Source organism: Crassostrea angulata, chromosome 4, assembly GCF_025612915.1.
Source record: "Crassostrea angulata isolate pt1a10 chromosome 4, ASM2561291v2, whole genome shotgun sequence".
Classification (NCBI taxonomy): domain Eukaryota; kingdom Metazoa; phylum Mollusca; class Bivalvia; order Ostreida; family Ostreidae; genus Magallana; species Magallana angulata.
In genome coordinates this window covers 38,237,475-38,258,377 of record NC_069114.1, presented here as the reverse complement: position 1 = coordinate 38,258,377, position 20,903 = coordinate 38,237,475, and the positions used below count along the sequence as shown (strand labels likewise).

Genomic DNA, 20,903 nt, shown 5'->3' with positions numbered 1-20,903 from the left:
AATAAATTTTGCATCAATATTTTGATTTTGAATATATAAAATGAAATAAATAAATAAGGTATAATATAAAATTTAAAATATCATATTCAACAATTAAATTGGCGGAAATAGGAAAAAAACCTTAATTATTTTACGTTCATAAATATTGTGTTTCATCTATCCATGTTTTGAAAACAATTTTACACGTATAAAATGTTGGCTTTTTGGACGAATAATATCTTAAATTAAACAAAAATTTATTTTGTTTAAATAAAGACTGTATTTTATCAGGTTTTTAAGGTAAGGTTTGCAGTTACAGGGAGATAACTCACACATGTTCATTGTGACGTAACACCAACTACCCTTTATTTCAGTTATGACGTCAACATTTATATGACGTCATAATTGAATTCATTTTTTTTATTTCGCGGTTTTTTTTAGTTTCAATGAAAAAATAAGAGGACACACAAGCATTTTATCAATTTCCACGAAAACGAAATCCGCATCATATGGTTTTGAATAGTGTTTTAGAAACATCAGATTAATACACATATTCTAAGATACGTTTTTCCTGAAATCGGTGGACTTGGAAAGGTTTCAAATAAGATGTTTTCGTTTACATAATAGTAGTCCAAAATTAAGACTTTTGTTGCATTTTATTCTATTTTTAGATAGTTCATCAGAAATTAATAAAAGTGAATCATGATATTAATAGTGATATTATTTTCGAACATTTTTAGCATAAATAACCCCCATAATAGTCACATATAAAATGTACATATTTTCACGAAATTGTTTACATTTCATCAAAATGAAAATTGGAAATCATGAACTTTGACCTTTTGTAGTTATAAAACGGGACGGGCAAAATTCATTTGAATTTCATGAGAAAAAACCTTTAGTATAGTGAACAAAATGGTATGTAACTTTGGTACAACCTCTAAAAAATGCAAGCCGCAAACCTTACCTTAAGGTATTTTAGAACTGATATCAAAAATTAAATTCTTGATCTCAATCATCTTCACAACGTCAAGGTTTTGTGATTACGGAACTCCAATCAAAGATCGTATTTTTGTGAGATCATTTATGTATGCCGTCTTTTAAAAATCTTTATGGGGGATTCGCGAACGAAATTTTCAGGCCAACAAATTCGCGATATTTAGTCGTTAAAATATAATTTATCCTTTTTGTTCTGTATGTTATAAGAATTTATTAAAGATATCCGAACAAACTGACAAATATGAAATAAAATTTATTTCTTCAAGTTTAAAAAAAATGTAAACTTTTAACTTTAAGTGTGCTTAAAATTCAGGTCACTGCATGGTGAAAGAGGAAGCATGCTCTAGCTCTTTCTTTAGACAATTGGAGGCAAGAAATGTGATAATTTTTAAATTGTTAAATGCAGTGTTAATCATAATGTTAATATGCTATTGTACACATGGTTTTACAATACAGTACTAACCTTCATCTTGATCCATATTTTTTTCTATGCAAACATTAAAAGGGACTTGGACACGATTGGAGCCCAATATTTTAAATTTTATTTTTCCATTGTTAATGTTTAGAATGGATTATATGGGTATTTTTAATGCTTTGTTAAAATTTGAAAGTCGGATATTGAGTTATAAGCAAGGTACAGAATTTGGAATTCTTTGTTTTGTAAACAAAGCTCGGGCTTTGTTATCGTTTTTTTTTATTGGTATAAGTTTTAATCAAATGTTGCATCTTCTATTGATAATATAGTTTATAAACACGTTGAATAGGTTTGCCATGTTTCCCACAAATCATTATGTGAAAAAAAATGGTAATTCCATACTTTACATTATTTGTAAACAAATGTAAGACTCGACCTTTGTTTACATAACAATGAGTTTTTACCTCTGTATCACCCTTATAACTTAAGTTCTAACATTCAATTTTTTGGTCAATCATTTAAAATTTGCAAGTAAACCATTTTATAAATAAAAAATCAAAATTAAAATTTTGTCCTAAAATCGTGTCCAAGTCCCTTTGAGATTCTGACTTCTGACTGATCGGAATCGTGGATGCAAAAACATGTACATGCCATTAGCTGTAGCCACCATGGTTAACGCTAAAAAAAAATAGGTACGTAGAGCTAAATAAATAATTCTTTAATAGACTGATAGACTAACAAAGGACTATGTGCGGTATGGTCAAATATCTGCCCCCGATTTTAACCAATTTTTAAATAGTATCGTATTAAAATAAAATCTTCACAAATTATTGTATAGAGGATGCCTATAACTATAATAATGATTTTAGTCATCATTGCTCTTTCGCTGTGTATCTATGACGTCACCTAAATGGCCCAATTTCCGCAAATTTGCAAACAAATGAAAATATTCTCATTTTTGCTCTATATTTTTCATTCGGAAGTATAGAGCGCAGGTCTGCTCAAGTGCGATTTTAACATATGTTTTTCTTCAGATGGTTATACACATTATACTAAAATATGGTACTTGAGCAAGCCTGCGCTCGATGTTTCCCAGTCGAAAAACCATCGGAAAACACCCATATTTTGCTACAAAACATCAATTTATCAAAATAATGCAATATTCATGACGTCATTTCTACATTATGACGTCACTGTGGTGATAACCTTTTACACCTTTATTTCCAATATGATTTTAACTATCTTTCACCTTATTTTAAAGCTCTTTCTAAAACTTTGATTTTGGGGGGCAAAAATTGCATAAAACCACACTTAGTCCTTTTTAAGGACTTTTTTACAGTGATTGATTTCTGTTTATATCGCAGGGGCTCGGTCGTCAGACACTGAAATTTGTAACAATTTATTCCTGATTAAAAAAATACACGTATACATAAATGGTCTTTCAATATACATGTACTTTTTGTTAATGTACATGAACATATGATACACATTTTTTAAAACGACGATAAAGGGCAATTTTAACGATGGATTTTATCTAAATACCATGTAATATAATTATATATTGGATGACCATTTATGTATATGTTTTAATTCGGAAATAAATTGTTATAAATAATTTTCAGTGTCTGACAACTGGGCCCCTGTGGTTTATTGATTCATTCGGGATGTGAAGGTAGCGACATTGCAGAAAAAATGCGGGTTATGTAAAAAAAAATTCTGCATGCAATGATCGCTACCTTCATAACCCATAATATAAGCATTTTATTGTTTATATTAACATCTTTCTTTTAGCTAATTTATATAATTGATAATGAAAAGTTAGTAGATTTCAATGGAGCGTGTAGATTTCAGTCGGCTGTTTCTATGGAGCTATGAATTAACTATAAGTTTCCGCAAGAAATAGAGGATATAATACTTGGTAGATGTAAATTCTGAAAGTTTTTAGTTCGTTTTAATTTTCAAAATTTCGGGTTTTATTCTCAGAAGTTTCGCGATCTCGCGATACTTTTGCGCCATATTCTCAATACTCTCGCGCTATAATACGAAAGTAACGTACGAAGCTCATTTTCGTAGGTATAAATATTTTTCGCTAATAAACGCGTTACTTTCGCGAATAAACGTGAAACTTTCGCGAAAAAACGTGTTACTTTCGCGATATAACGCGAAACGTTCGTAAATTAATGCGTTACTTTCGCAAATGTCGAGAAATGTATGGGAATAAACGAGATACTTTTGCGAATAAACGCGTTACTTTCGCGATATAACGCGTAACTTTCGCGAATAAACGAGACATGTTAACGAATAAACGCAAAACTTTTGCGAATAAACGCGTTACTTTCGCGATATAACGCGAAACTTTCGCGAATAAATGCGTTCCGTTTGCGAATAAACGCGATACTTTCGTGAATAAATGCGTTAATTTTGCGAATAAACGAGAAACTTTCATATATAAGCGAGAAACTTTCATATAAATATTGTCATTTCATGCAAGAACCACTTTGAAGAACAACAACTGAAACAAACATATTTTAATTTTAAATATAAAACAAAACAATCTTTTTTATATAAAGATATAAATATATCTGATATAACTTCATACAAAGTTAATCCGTATATAATAAGTTAATCGGACCAACTTGTTGGCTTATTGTTGGGCCAATGTAAAAGACAATAGTGGGCCATGATTTTTAACATTTTTTTCAAAAACTCCCGGGTCTCCTCCTTTTTTTTCTCTGCCTGTTACTCCCTTCCCCCTCTCTTTGGTATACCTTTCCTATTGATATTGTTCTCAATGTCTTTTGTTTATAGAATCAGCCGTTGCTCTGTTTTTTCGAACATTCCCTTAAACTGTAGTATTTGGTATGTAAATAATTTGCTAATTTTCTCCCATTCTCACAATGTCAGGGGTCCTGAGTCCACTCGTGGCCTCAGGACCCCTGACATTGTGAGGATGATTTTCTCTGTAAAGAGTAAACATACATCACGATTGGATAACAAGTCATTGAGTTTACATCAATCTTGCTAAACATGTTAATACTAGAATAACTCGCAAATAACCTTAATGTTTAAATTCAACTTACTTTCAATGACTGTCCTTGTCATTTGTCATTATTGTTTTTAGAATTCTTCTGCACACACATTTCAGTACCATCTCCACCAATGGTAGCCAAATGTAGAACCTATAGACCTGTAAAAATTGGTACCAATTCAAAATCTCAAGTATTTTCTTTTTACAGAAAAAATAGGCAAATTAAATATGTAATACATATTCTAATGAGTGGTAAACATAATAAATGACACAAATCTACATGTAGCTCTTGATGTCTGATCAACTTTAAAATAATTGTAACTTGAGCCCTTTTTTATATTTCTTTCATACATCTACTCAAAGTAAAAAAAACTTATGCTGTATACAGGCCCGTAGAAACGGTTTCAAAAGTTGGGGGGGGGGGGGGGGGGGTAAAAAAAAGATAAGCAAAAAAAAGGCTAATATACGAAAGACGAATAGGGCCACTTAAAAAAATATTTTTATCTCGTAATTACGAGAAAAGATCTCGTTATTACGAGTTAATTATCTCGTTATTACGAGAAAATATCTCGTAATTACGAGAAAAGATCTCGTTATTACGAGTTAATTATCTCGTTATTATGAGAAAAGATCTCGTAATTACGAGAGAAGATATCGTTATAACGAGTTAATTATCTCGTTATTACGAGTTAATACGAGTTCATAATCTCGTAATTACGAGAAAAGATCTCGTAATTACGAGAAAAGATCTCGTTATTATGAGTTAATTATCTCGTAATTACGAGATCTTTTCTCGTAATTACCTCATAATAACGAGATCTTTTCTCGTAATTACGAAATCTTTTCTCGTAATTACGAGATAATTAACTCATAATAACTCATAATCTAAAAGATCTCGTAATTACGAGAAAAAATCTCGTTATTACGAGAAAAAATCACGTTATTACGAGAAAAGATCTCGTTCTTACGAGTTAATTATCTCGTTATTACGAGAAATGATCTATTTTTGAAATGGCGCGTTTCATTATTCTATTCTTTTTATATAAAGTGTATGAACTACTGCAATGTTCATTAATATACACTTACTTAGCACATGTGATCATCGTTTAAAACGCATAATTTGATATAAAATCGGACCAAGCAGTTTTAAAGAAATTTCAGAAGAATTAGCAAAGCAGATTGATGAAAAAATTCATTGAACTATATGTCAATAATTAAGAAGGATACGTGTTATTTTTTTTTCAGACTCAAAAATGTTTATATAAAATCAATTATTTTCAATATACATGTAGGTTGTGTATGAACATATAAAACACAAATTCGGGTAAATCCTGTGTATCCATATCCATGACTGAAACTATATAGTCATTAAAGTGATCTGTAACTAATAAAACTGTGTTTTTACGACTATAGGACTACCTGGTATTTACTTCGGAGTGGGATTATAATATATATATGTTGAATAGAAAAATTACATAAAGTTCTTCCCTTTTATTAATACCAGATAAAATGTCAAATCCAATCATTTTGATATGTAGAAATTAATGAATAATGATCGTTGTTATTTTTAAATATTGATCAAAATTGAATCAACGTTTCTGGAATGAAAAAGATAGACTTAAAGTGTGATCCAGTCGAATTCTTTTTCAGAAACGCACCATTTTATATAGATCTTTTCTCGTAATAACGAGATCTTTTCTCGTAATAACGAGAAAATTATCTCGTAATAATGAGATCTTTTCTCGTAATAACGAGATAACTAACTCGTAATAACGAGATCTTTTCTCGTAATAACGAGATAATTAACTCGTAATAACGAGATCTTTTCTCATAATTACGAGATAAAAATATTTTTTTATGTGGCCCTAATATTTAATGCTTAAAAAAAATGGAATTTGCCAACGTTAGACCTTACAACATGAAAAAGTGTTGGGAGACCAGCATCTAAAGGAAAATTTACTGTAGTAACGGAAAAGCACCCCCCGGCCTTGCGTTTTACTGGCTTGTGTATAGTTTGTCGATACAATGAACAAATTTTAAATGAAAGCACCTATAAATGTTTGAGCATTGAATTAAATTTGTTTTAGTTCAATATTTTCAATATGTTTGACCAGAGACATGAATAACATTTATTCGCGAAAGTTATGCGTTATATCGCGAAAGTTTCGCTTTTATTCGCGAAAGGTGCGCGTTATATCGCAAAAGTTTTGCGTTTATTCACGAAAGTTTCGCGTTATATCGTGAAAGTTTGGCGTTTATTCGCGAAAGTTTTGCGTAATATTGCAAAAGTAACGCGATAATTTCGCGTTAATTTGCCGAAAAAATTGTGTTATATCGCGAAAGTATTGCGTTTATTCGTGATTTTTTTTTTACCTACGAAAAAGTCGAAAATGGGTTCAATGGGCTTTCGTAGTAACACATTTTAAAATCGATAAAATTGCTCGGGATCGGGATTCCAAAATTCTTCTCTCATGTGTTAACGTTTGTTTGCTAGTTGTTTCTTATAATGATTACAGTACTTGGTATTTAATAAAGAAAATAAAAATGAGTGTTGAAAAATCCTTTAAAATGCCTTTAAATGAAATATTTCTCACGATATTTGTTAGGATGTGTTTAGGTCATTCAGGTCGTTTGACATTCAGACCTTTAGTAAGGTCCTTTGAAAATAGTCATCCCTTTTTCAGTTTAATGCAGAACAGTAGCTCAAATAAAGCTAAGAAACAAAAAAATATTCCTTTTTTTACATGATTATTAATTAATATAAAAGGAAAGTACAAAATCGACCCACTGGTTTTTATGTGAAACTCGTACTTTCCAGAAAATTCTACGAACAGGCTATTTACCCACAAAGAAATCTGTCGAAACTTCGCAGTTTCTCGTTTGAGCAGACGCCGGAAAGGTAATGTATGGACATTAACTTTAATGTTATTTGATGAAGGTTTTGTTATTAGTTGTATATATTTATCACTTTGATGATAATTTTATAATTATTATGATGTAATCGGGCTGACGACAGACAAAATAATAATTTATTCTTTGCTTTCACTTTGAAGGTAGCATTACGAGCTGATTAGTTGAATTATTTTTTGTCAATGCAGAGACATAAATAACGTAATTTATGTCTCTGGTCAATGCGTGTATACAATTAACATGATCTTTTGAATACAGAGGTTGGACACCATGTCATCATATGAAGTTATTGTGTTGAAAGAAGGATATAGCAAATCAGAAGGCCAGGGTATGTATCTACCGGTAAACAGGTTGGGCACAACCCCCCGTTTGGTGGTTTGAGTCCCATTTGGTGGTTAAATGCCCAAATGGTATACCTGTTTTACCTACCAAATGGGACTCATTTTTCGATCATCGCGGATGACGTTTTTCTTAAAAAAAGCGCATCGTGTTTACCACCGGGGCTACTCTGACATGTTTTCTTCATAATAATATACTCGTTTAAAATATTATGTGTCGATTTTTCCGCACGGGTGTTTAGAAAAAGATCGAAATGTTATGCATCCCGGAAGTCGCGTATTAACAAAGTACATTTGTTTCCAAAAAGATCGATTTTATTTTTTAAAAATGACATGGCCTCATTCCTCGAACTTTTACTTTCGATTCCTATCATCCGGGCAAATGAAAAACAATTGCAGCCAATCAAAAGAATGATTTCTAGGTGCATGTTCAATAACTCTTACATTGTACTGAAACTGTCTTTTGAAAGAAATGGATATGATGGTATTGAAGCATTATTTAAAGAGTCAATTGATGGTAAACCAAGGGTTACAAGATGCAGAAAAATCGTTTCAGCTGTTTTTCAGCATTTTCTAACTGTTCAAAGGGAGGTAACTTGTAAAACTCCAAAATATTTTGTTCGAATATTTAAGGTCTTCCGTTTCCAACGGAAGACCTTTCTATTATTGTGCGGGAAAGATTATTTTTCTTTTTTTTTTTTTTCTTCCTAGACGCGAACTTTGAGGCTTCATATCTTGCTTATTTCTGAACGGTTTTTGCTCAAATTTTCAGGGCAAATGTACTTTACAAAACACTATCTTTAGCAATTCATAAAATTTAGAATTCCCTTTCCGTTAAAGAGTTATTCCCCTTTTTAAAAATTTTAGGGCCTTTTGTTTCCAGACAAAGGCTCCGAGACTATGATAGCAGGGAATGGGAATCCAACGAATTTGAATAACAGAGACATTGTAGTTGTGCACATCTGTTTTTGTTTTTAGATTACGTTTTTTATTTAGGAAAAGGTAGGGGGTCAAAAAACAGGATTCAAAAAAGTGCGAAAATTTAGACATATTTTCCTTTATATCTTTTAAACGAAAAATATTTTGTTAAGACATGTAGAATAAAAGTTGTGCAAAATATAGAGGGCTTTCATTTGACACCAATAAGAAAGGGCTGGCCCCTTAAATTAAGGACCAATGGCCCCTAAAAAATTTTGCTTAATAACTCAAAATCGGTTAAGATTTTGATATGGCTGTCGCTGGAAAAGTTGTTTGTTGGGATCTCATAAAGGTCGTTACAATGTTATTTTGTATGTGATTTGTGTAGTATGAGTGTAAAAAGCTTTACATGTTAACATGTACCTGTTTTCATTTGACAAGTTAACGAAAGTCTTTGCGCGTACAACTGGCATAAAGTCACCGCAGAAAGTATGCTGGATTATACAAACGGCATTAATTCATAAGAATTTTTTTTTTAGAATATACGTGCTTTTTTTAGGAGTTTAAGTCATTGTTGTTAAGTTCTTATAATGCTCAAGCCTTAAAAAACGGGATTTGGAAAACAAATCATTGTTTTTCTTTTCTAGTAAACCACAAAATATGGAATTAAAAAAAATCTATGCATTACATTTTAGTTATAAACTCCATACATTTAAAATCTACCTTGAATCAGAGCTGGTGTGTACCATTACGTAAGCTCTCCCTCGCCCGCGGCCGAGAAAATCGGTCACCATGGTCGCGGCTGGACTACCTAGCGGTCAGGGGTTATTTAATACACGAGAGTTGCGTCTCTCATATATGAGTTTATTTATCCGCAAACCCAAGAATTGTTTTCGTTTTGATTACACATGTTTTTTATGGATTAAACGATTGAGTGTCAATTAAGAAATCGTTCAGTTAAATAATAAAAGCAATGTCATTCTCAATCTAAAGCAATAATAGATATAGATAAATTGTGGGTTTTAAGTTTAAAAAAAATAACTTCTATATGATAGAGTAAGGTCATTATACTGCAATTTTCAAGGCTTACTGGGTTCTGAGCTGTGTGGGTCTGTGCGTTGTACCTTTACGTAATCTATCGTTCGCCCACGGCCGAGGATCTCAGCCACGGCTGCACTACATAGCGGTTATTTATACACAAGATTCGCACACCGAGACGCACACTTCCATGCATATGAACGTGTTTGAGTTAATATAGTCGTAAATACAAGAACTGTTTTAATTTTATGTTATAAAAGTTTGTCCATTTTGTATTTATTTAATTAAATTTGAGTGTAAATGAATATTAATGAACGATATTACTCCAAATCGGAAACATCGTCAGACATAAATTAATGGTTGGTTTGTTTATATAAAATATTTTATAAACTGTACAAATAATGTTTTAAATCAACAACAACCCCCCCCCCCCCCCCTAAATATTAAACATTTAAATGATGATCATCCACCGCCCATGGCTGAGGAGATCCGGCACGATTGGACAAGTGATCCGCGGTTGGTTCGTGATCTTGTACCTTATCACGCGTTCATGTTTCATATTTTGGCATTTTGCACGGACACATGTTTTCAACTACTATTTTGGTTTAAGATGAAAAAATAAATTTATTTTACTTGTACAGTTGATTAAGCATTGGTGTATACGATAGCGTACAAGGTAGTTTAAAAATCAAATCAAATTATAATCAAAGTTCCATGTTACATGTTTGCGGTAGGTGCTAGCACGATAAAAGAATGTCCTGAGTTGAGGCATTCGATGATTATTTAAAAGAATATTCACAGGAGTTTTAAACAACTTTAGATTAGATTCTGTCGGTCACATATTAATCACTTCTGTAGTTTTTCTACATGTTCGTTTCATTATGGAAGCGAACTCATTGCTGCCCCCCCCCCCCCCCCCCGCCCCTCTCCTCCCGCCCCGCTGACAGGAGCTCGCGCTGTATTTTTTTTTTTGAGCGAAACGATATCAAGATCTGTCGAAAATCATTTTTGGTGGCTTCTTCATATGTGTAACATTTTGTTTCACTTTCCCAACCGTTTGTTTATTCGGTCAGTCTGTGTTAATTCAATCGCCACGTGCGACCGAGAATCTTGTGTCGCTTCAGCGCACACAGCTCAGAACATATATAGCCCCGGGTCATCAATTGTTATGTAATTGAGTAACAGTTGGAATGGTGCTTTTACTACATAAAATATAAATAAAAAAATCATCCAGAAAAAAATGTTACCGTAACTCAATAGTCAATACCAAAAATAAAAATCCGTATGATTACAAACTGAAATCAGTTTTTCAGTATTCGGCGGGATTTGATTTTTCTTCTAACATTAGTATTTTTATTGGTTTCAGAGAATACAATGTAAAAATACAAACAGGAAATAAATCTGATATTTTTTACATTGATAATGTTGAAAAATATTTAAAATTAAATTAGTCACATTCGTTAGAAAACAATGTTATACAAACATCCGATAATTTTTTTCCTATGTCGTATCATTCGCGTAAATAAATATGTTCTGTACATATCCATGTACCTCAGAAAAAATTCAAATGATTAAACAAAAAAGAAAGTTGTAATTACTATTTCGGATTTTTTTCAAAGTAATTTAACATTGTATTGAAAAGAACAAGAAATAAAAATGATTTAAATTTTTGACTCAATCTTCGTATATATTACCGGCGCTCCTTACATGTATAACGGCGTACAGTGTATATAGATTATCATGATCTATTTGAATTAAGTTCCATTCGTAAAGATTCCCTTAATAATTAATTGCATGACTGTGTACATTGTAGGCAAATCCCTGTGCGTTAATTACGTCTTGTTTTCCGTTAACAGTGGTTTAAGTAATTAAAATAATTACTTGTAAAAATATCTATAATCGGGATTCCAAAGAACTTACTTCCCGCAATTCATAGAAATGATCAGTATGTTTTCTTTCTATGTTTACATTTAATTTTGTTCAAATAATTAATAAATTTTCTATCATTTAAATTGTGTGCTTCATCAGATACTGATTCCAATTACCTTGAAGTCATTAATTTTTCCATTGGCTATTGACAAAAAAAGAGACGCTTGACCATCCAATGAAAACAAATACACAGAGTTTGATTGACAGGTTCAGCCAGGTGCAGGTCTCACCCGATGTCCGAGGTTATGTGTGCCGCGAGTGGTCTCAATAAGAGTTATCGATGTAAATAAATTAAAAAAGATACATGCTTACCAAAACATGCTCGTGTAAGTTAAAGTTGATTAAGGCTTGTTCCAACAGAAATCATGTTTTGCTAACTGTATTTAATATTTTTTATGTATAGCCAATTTTAATATTGTACAGTCATTTTACCGGTAACGAATCAGTATGCGGTTTCTCGTGCATGCAATTATTATTATCAAAATTCCAAATGTTTTTATTTTTTGTTTAAATCGCGTTTCTTTGTCCTTCTAAACTGTATCAAACTTCCGAAAATATAAAGGATGAATTACGGAGACAGTAATTTCAACACCCCCTCCAGTTTCCTAGTTTCGAATTCGTTTCCCAGTATCGAATTAAGCGCCCTTTATCACTTCTGACCGAATATTTTGAGGCGAATTAATTTCAAAAATAACCTAGAGGTACACGTTAATGGACTTATAAATGAACAAGGAAAAACGATTGTGGGAATATGTCATTTAAACAAATTATATGATCGTTATTTTTATCATACCGTTTTCCGGTCAAATTGAAACTGGACTTGAACAGTTTTCATTTCCGTCACTTTATAATATTGAATTTTCATATAAAAACACTTTATAATAGTAATTGATGATAAGTAGTTGCCATTTTCCTTTGTTTTTCTCGTATATCTATCAATTTTTGCAGCCAAATAATACTTCTGTCGCAATGAACCGTAACTAGGAAAACTACATGTGGTTCTATTTGAAGTCGTAATTTCATTCAAAGCTCCATTATTATTTGATATGATGTATTATCTTTTTAAATGAATTATATTACTAATTATTCACAAAATAGGGATCAATAACAAACTTATTTTCATAGTTAGGCTTAATTGTTTTCACACTTTCGTTTTTTCTGCTTTGAACATCCGGCAGCTCATATCTGGGGCACATTTTTAATTTGTAAACAATTCGGTAAATAATCGTGCAAATGGCAAACAACTTCACACACTGCTATAATATTTATTTCTGTGTTATAATCACCTAGCTAGAATTTTTTTAAAACCTCAACTTTGTCTTCCACCAATAATTTTTCTAAAAATTATTCGATACTGGCAAATATTCGTTACTGGTAAAACTGTACCAGTACTGAAACATCGTATAAAAACGTTATATATACATGTACTCTGTAACTAGTCGTCTTTTAATACATAAGTATATCATTTCTTCTAGATTTTTTTTTTCATGAAAATACCTACAAGAGAGTTTTGCCAATCACAAACAGTTTAAAGTACATGTAATGTAAAACACGGGCTCCATTTTGAAACAAATTGTCAGAGAGTTCCGAATGAAATCTGATAAACATTTCACATGGTTCTCGCACGCTTTGCTCGAAACGATTTAAACGCATTGTCCGAAATTCTGCACGCTTTGTCCGAAATGCTAAACTGTTTACACGAAACGCTTCACGATTCACACGAAACGCTAAACGGTTAGGCCTAATACAAAACGTTTTTCGCACGTAAGTCGCACGCTTTTTTTTTGTTGTAGTAGTACGTTTCAGGGTCTGTAAAATTTGTCAGCACGCAACAATTCTAAATTGCACATTGTCTTCAAAAATTTACAAATATTTAAATAAAGAAGTTATCTTAGAGAAAAGGTTACGTGTTTTGTAAACGGGTTCGGTTTTAAAAAAACCCCCACAATTCCTGACATGACACATGAGTACATACTGTTTATTACAATGCTTGCTACCCTCTGAAAATTTAACTCGCCATTAAATATCTCATTTTTTAAATAATGTTTGTTACGATTACATAAACTGTGTGCGACAAATAGTTTCCCTAAAACATTTTCTTATTTTCTTTTTCAAAACACGTTTTATATGCAGGCTTTCAATCACAACACGTTTTTATAACAAAAGCAGAACTAAAAGTTTAGTAATTATAATCGTTTGACACCATATCACATATATTTTCAACTCGCAGCAACAACGGAAGACCTCGTGGCTTTGCCACGAGCTCTGCTCTAGTTTCCTTTTATTTTTTTTTTTTTAATTTCACCATCGAAATTTTTTTTAAATGCTCAATCTTAGTTACATATGTATTGATTATTATTATGTTAAAATTTGGAAATAATCTTGTGGCTACTTTTTTTTTGTTTTACATATTTGCATATGTATGACATATATATTTTGGGTAAAATTGTGATATTTTTCTTTATAACAAATAATGTTAAGTTTTTCTTATTGTGTTAATTTTCTGTGATGTTATTGGTATGTTTTCTTGCCTTTATTTATATTTCCAAAATTTTTCATAATTTTTTTTTTTTTACATAATGTGCAATTTTTTCGGATGCAACAATTGATAAAATTAACGATGATTGTGATGTGGTCTTCCATATTAAAATGTAAATTAAGATTAAACGAAACATTTCTGCAAATTTGGTGAATTTTGGAGAAATTTTTTTTGGACCCCCCAGCCTCCTTTTAAAAGCATGTTTAGGCCTTCATACCTTTTAGTACATTCCCTCCATACCTAAATTAAACATTTGACGTATATCAGTAAAGATTACTGTTTTCATTGAGTATTTCACTCAAACCACCAAACGGGGGGTTGTGCCCAACCTGGTAAAATGAATAATAACAGAGTAAAAAATTTTGCCAGTATGACTTTTAATTTAATATTAGAGATGTTTCAAAATCATGACTCCAGATGAGATTATACAGTTGTTTTACCAGTAACGAACCAGTATGCGGTTTCGTTGTGCATGCGACTAATATTAACGGAATTCCAAATGTTTTTATTTTTTGTTTAAATCACGTATCTTTGTCCTTCTAAACTGTAGTATCAAACTTCTGAAAATATAAAGGATGAATTATGGAGATAGTAATTTCAACACCCCCTCCATTTTCCTAGTTTCGAATTCGTTTTCCAGTATCGAATCAAGCGCCCTATATTATTTCTGACCGAATATTTTGAGGCGAATTAATTTCAAAAATATGCTAGAGGTATGTGTTAATAGACTTATAAATGAAGAAGGAAAAATAATTGTGGGAATATGTCTTTTAAACAAATAATATGATCGTTTTTTTTTTGTCATACCGTTTTCCCGTCAAATTGAAACTGGACTTGCAGAATTTTTATTTGCGTTACTTTATGAAATTAAATTTTCATAGAAACACTCTATTATAGTAATTGATGATAAGTAACTGTCATTTGCCTTTGTTTTGCCTGTATATCTGTCAATATATCCAGCCATATGATGCTTCTATCGCAATGAACCGTTACTAGGAAAACTACACGTGGTTCTATTTGAAGTCGTAATTTCATTCAAAGCGCAATAATTATTTGATATGATGCATAATCTTATTAAATGGATCATAAGTAATAATTGTCCACTAGATAGGGGCCAAAAACAAACTTATTTTCTTAGTTAGGCTTAATTGTTTTCACACTTTCGTTTTTTCTGCCGTGAACTTGCGGCAGCTCATATCTGGGTCACCTTTTTAATCTGTAAGCAATACGGTAAATAATCGTGCAAATGGCAAACAACTTCACACACTGATAGAATATTTATTTCTGTTTTATAAATACCTAGCTAGGATTTTTTGAAACCTTAACTTCGTCTTTCACCAATAATTTTTCTAAAAATTATTCGTTACTAGCAAATATTCGTTACCGGTAAAACGACTGTATTTTTTGTAAGACACCTTTATTGTGCCAATGTGAATAAACCTTGTGGGTTTATCGATCTCCCCCCCCCCCCCCCCCCCCCCCATTAAGAAAACAGAGCTGTTTCTGCATGAGGACATATTACTTTGCACCAGTTGGTTGATTGGTCAGACTGCAGGGGTAGCTGCAGGTCTGTAGCTCCTGGTCTGAAAAAATTTGGATGGATGACCTGGGAGCTACAGTCCCATACATGTTGATTAAAAAGTTAAAAAATTGCAATTTACAGTGCAGAAAAATTTGCGCTAGTTTAATTTGGACTGATTAATCTTATTTCCACACAAAAATTTTGTGGAAAAAATTAGAACCATTAAATGCAAACAATTTACCACTGATATTGTCCCTTTGCATGCCTCAGACTTTCTCTTAGACATGCTAACCGACCGTGGAAAAAAAGTATGTTAATTTCACTTGCAGATCAAGAGTTGCCACTTTCCCATGTAAACAAACTGCACCACTTCACTTTACGCGGCTAGTGATGGTGTTTAAAAGAATATTGGAGGCAAAAAAAGTGACAATATCTGTAGTAAAATGCTGGAGGAATTTTTTGTAATTGATATTTGTAAAAAAATTTGTGTGGAAAATACAGGTTAATCAGACCAAAATTAGAGCAGTTTTATTTTTGCGATGTAAATTGCAAGTTTATACCACATACAGAACTGTAGCTTCCAGGATGTCCATGCAACTTCTTTCAGCTGGGAGCTACAGAGCAGCAGCCAACTGAAGGTAATGATCTGAACAGAAAAGAAATGTAATAAGTTCTCGTTATCTGTTTAATATGTGTTTAATGATACACATGGATATATGGCGGCCAGTAAATTATTTAGAGGGTCAGTATATTTTGATAGACCTTTGGTCTGATTGCCATGTTAGTTTGAAAAGATTTAGTGAAGACTGTGTACCGGTACTTTATATATGTGTTTTTATATGAAGTTTTTCTTTCAAAAGGTCAACAGAGAGCTTGTGGGAGTATAAGTTTGATTAAGGGGCCAAAAAATGTAGTAGTAGACACTGGAAATCCGTGGGACAGAGATCATATCCTAGATGGTATGTACCGGTATATGTGTGTGTTTAAAGAAAAAAATGTTGCAAATCATAGAGAGTGGGAATTTTAAATTGAGATTTGCAGATCATCATCAACAGATTTTTGTACATTTATGTACAAAGAAACTATTTTTCTGTCTTTAAGGACTGAAGAAAAACGGACTCTCTCCAGAAAAGATCCATTACTGTGTGTGCACTCATGGCCACTCTGATCACGTTGGGAATTTGAGTATGTTTGACAAAGCTGTTCACATCCTGTCCTACGATGTGTGCGAGGGTGACAAATATCACATGCATGACTTCAAAACAGTAGGTTTTCTTCTTGCTCTTGATTATTTATAAATAATAAAGTAATACATTGTATTAATTGAAGAAAAGAAACATTACATATATTCTTTATAGTTACGTGTAACATTTATTGGATAAGGAGGCTGACTCTTCATTGCCATTTTTTCCATTGTTCGGTTAGTGAGCATTGCCATTTTGCTTTTATGATGTTATGATAAAATAAGGCCTTGTAGGAGTACATTATAAGAAATAACATAAAAGAACACGTTAAAATTGTACACCTTTAAAATTTTACATACAGAATAATGCTATACTCGGGGTTATTTCTCTTAATTTTTTGATGAATCCATTGTACCAATCTACTATTGTAATATTCCAAATGTATAGCAAAATTTGGTGCATTTTAATATTATGCGATGACCCCCATTAAAAAAACCAGATGGTAGAATTTAGTATTTTTCGTATATGAAGTAGAAATTGATATTACATGTTCCAATTAAGTACGGTATCACACTTTGTGGAAAATTGCTATTGTAGTATTTTAACCAGATGGTAGATTTTCTTGAAACTTCACAAATATATATGTACTAGAGTTGGAATAAAATACATGTATGGTTTAAAATTGTAGTTTTTGCGCACAATAACCCCAAATTGAAATGCAACTTCTCACTCTTACATATTTGGTGGATGTAAAAGTATGTGTACACTGTGCGCCACCAACACTGCATTTAACTAATAAATGAACTTAATTTCAGTTCATTTTATTGTAAAACTAATCAAGCTATATCACTATTCATGTGTTTAGGGAATTCCCTACGAGATTGATGATGATGTTGAGGTGGTCCCAACACCTGGACACACAGGTGCAGACATTTCGGTCATTGTCAGTAACACAGGTCTGGGAACAGTTGCCGTTACAGGTAAAAGGAAAAAAATTTCTGGCAACTAATTGATCTGGGTTCTTCTTATGGTATGGTTGCATAAGAACAAAGGTGTCCATATTTTAAAGCTAGGCTCTTGAGATTTTGAAATCTGAATGAAGAAATTTATGCTCAGTAAAAACCATTTTGTACACCCTTATTTTGTAATTTATGTGACAAACTTTTTATGGTTTGATGATGTTCATGAAAAAGCCCAAATAAGTTATCTTTAACAGATTTAAGAGACATTGATGGACTGGTACCGGTATATGACAAGAAAATATAATACTGTGGAATCATTAAATTTCGTGGGGGCCAATTTTCGTGGATTGCTTAAATTTTACAGGTTCGTGGGGACCTAATTTCGCGTATTCTCTAAAACCTACAAAGGAAATATCACTTTATTACCCTAATTTATTAATTCGTGGAGGATCTTAATTCGTGGATGAGAGATACCCACGAATTCCACGAAAATTGAGCCAACATGAAATCTAATGATTCCACAGTACTTAATAGTCAAACATTATCTCAATTATTTGTGAGCCATGTGAAATTTTATCTCGAGTAGGTTTACGGCTACTAGTATGAATAAGTCTGTTCATGATTTTTATCATGAAACAAAAAAATATGCTCTAGTAACAAAAGATTCTGCCATGTAGACATTTTGTTATCTTTGAAGTTAGTATGAAACAATTCTGGCTTGTAGGTGATTTATTCGAATGTTTGGAGGACCTTGAAGAGCCAAGTCTATGGCAGGACAATAGTGAAAACCCAGAACTACAACAACAGTGGAGAATAGAGGTCCTGAAAAAGGCCGACTACATTGTTCCAGGGCACGGCAAAATGTTTAAAGTACCGGAGGACTACAAGAGGAGCATGCGGGTGGTGATGTACCATGAGGAGTTCCATCAGGTCGGAAATCATGCGACGACCGTCAGTGAATATGTAGTGATCGAGGAGAATTAACCAAAAACAAAAATAGTCCTGACAACATCTAGCCTATTTTATGAAGTGCTCTGTGATGATTATGCAAGTTGCAATCCTACCTTAAAACCTATAATGTTGTCTTGATAAAACCCTCTTATAGTGTTATGAATGTATAATCATTCAAAAATGTAAGGCTCAAATCTCAGATATTTACATCTGGGTCAGGTTACTCTAATAGGGGTAAAGGAATGAAGGATTCTGTCATGTTGGTACACATAATTCATGGGAACCTCTTAAAAAGCCAAAGGTTTTGGTGCATTTAAAGTACATGGAACCATAACAGATTCGGTCAAAAAATAATTTTTTAAACTTAATCCATATGCTACTAATATTGAATATTTCATTTGAAAGCTTGTTAATTTATTGTACATTCCCATTGTTGAGTTTTACCCTGGCAAAATACTTCTACCATTTTAGTAAACCATAAAGATGTTGGAAACACCCTGGATTGTCAAAATGTGCATTAACATTTTTGTCATTTATATGAAAATTTATATAATTTGGAAAAATCTTTTTTAAGTGTGTTGAATTAAAATTAACCTGTATTTTGTATGTCGAAGTATATTTTATCATCAGTTGTTATTAAGCATACAATGCATACACTATTCGTCATCATCTTGATATTTACATTCCTTGATTTATATAAATACATATAGTTTATTAAGATTCATGACATTCAACCTACATGTTGTGTGCCCATTCTGTATCATAACAAAAGGTTTCTGCTAATTTTCAATATCAATGAGTCAATGTGATATTCATTGAGTATATTAAGAGCTATTGGACTTTATAACCAAATTGAATTTTCAGCAGATGATGTTATTACTTTGTTAATAAGTATATACCCATTTATATGTTGCCAGTATTTATCATGACACGCAAACCAAGTGAAGCTGCTTAATATCCATTTATGTACATGTATTTTTACTGCAAATGTGGTTTACTAATGAATACACAAGAACTGTACTTGAAATTTAACAGGGGAATTTGTGTGCATTTATTTTGTAATCAAAAGTGTTCATAGACCAATATGCTAGGTTAGCATTTTAGTTGTTTAAACTTGTGCCATATACACATCAACTCTTATTGGAAAAGAGAACTCTTGCCCAATTTCAATGGAGCTTATTTGTGAAACACCACCATTTTGTGGTTTGTTATGATGTCTCAATTTCATGTCCTATGTTTAAACATGTCACAGACTCTCTGTGTTGCTTTTGCAATTATGTGTAAACACAACAAGAACTGAACATGGCTCATTAGGTTGAAATAAAATTTTCATCATAATTGTCACGATTGCAACGAGTTTTATTTTTGTGCCATCATGAAGAAAAACAAGGGGTACATGTACCTGTAATTGTTTATACCTGTTCTTTTTCATGTAAGTCTGCCCACTATTCTTAACTTGTTGGAAACTTTAAAGTGGTACTTAATAGAATGCATTCTTTTAAGTCATTCAACAACACGTTCTATATGGGTTCATTGACTGACTAAATGCCACATCATAGAACCCAAAATTTTACTGGTAGGAGTACAATCCTTCTTGACCCAATAACGTGCTAAGTGTTTACAGCAAGAAACATTTATCATGGTGCCTCATATAGAAGGAGCATACAGCATTATCAAAAAAAAAAATTCTGGTAGAGTACAAACTTTCCCATACTAAAAACCTGTTAGTGATGCCTTTCACTAGCTGTCTTGCATAATATAAGGAATAGAGGGAATTTATAAAGAATCCCACATAAAGGAGTACCAACCCCCTTACATAACATTAAGGAAGAGATTTCATATCCAGATGCCTTTGACTGGGTGCCACATTACATGTAGAGAGAAGGGACTTACCGGTACCTAAAACTTAGCCCTAAACTCTGACTGTTGGAGTACCATATATATTGCAGCCTATTTAAAGGGGCATGGTCACGATTTTGATCAAATTCCATTTTTTCTGTTTTTATTATTTACAATGCTTTAGGAATACATTTCTAATGATCAAATGAAATTTGAGAGACAGTTGTTGAGTTATAAGCAAGATTCAGGGCTCACAATTCTTTTTCATGTAAACAAGGCTCTTGCCATGTTTTTGTTAACATATGTTCAATATACCAGTAAAGATCTTTTTTAAGAAGATTTGTCTATCCTC

At 32.2% G+C, this 20,903-nt stretch overlaps 1 protein-coding gene across 2 annotated transcripts; it reads left to right on the top strand.

The window, feature by feature from the left end:
* Positions 1–7,184: 7,184 nt before the first annotated feature.
* LOC128180315 (metallo-beta-lactamase domain-containing protein 1-like) lies at positions 7,185–20,056 on the top strand. Of its 2 annotated transcripts, XM_052848305.1 has the most exons (6): positions 7,185–7,320; positions 7,590–7,659; positions 16,476–16,574; positions 16,717–16,880; positions 17,665–17,779; positions 18,486–20,056. In XM_052848305.1, the coding sequence occupies exons 2-6, from the start codon at positions 7,602–7,604 to the stop codon at positions 18,743–18,745; spliced, it is 696 nt and encodes a 231-aa protein (XP_052704265.1). In that variant the 5' UTR covers positions 7,185–7,320; positions 7,590–7,601; the 3' UTR covers positions 18,746–20,056. The 2 variants fall into 2 exon arrangements, with proteins under 2 accessions (XP_052704265.1, XP_052704266.1); XM_052848306.1 differs by lacking the exon at positions 7,185–7,320 and having other exon boundaries at positions 7,494–7,659.
* Positions 20,057–20,903: the final 847 nt, after the last annotated feature.

What these genes read in the sequence shown, in the direction of transcription:
- LOC128180315 (XM_052848305.1), top strand. Translation starts at nt 7,602, where the DNA reads ATGTCATCATATGAAGTTATTGTGTTGAAAGAAGGATATAGCAAATCA. An exon ending in TAGCAAATCAGAAGGCCAGG is followed by an intron (nt 7,660 to 16,475) that starts GTATGTATCTAC and finishes TTCTTTCAAAAG; the next exon opens with GTCAACAGAGAGCTTGTGGG. An exon ending in ACATGCATGACTTCAAAACA is followed by an intron (nt 16,881 to 17,664) that starts GTAGGTTTTCTT and finishes TCATGTGTTTAG; the next exon opens with GGAATTCCCTACGAGATTGA.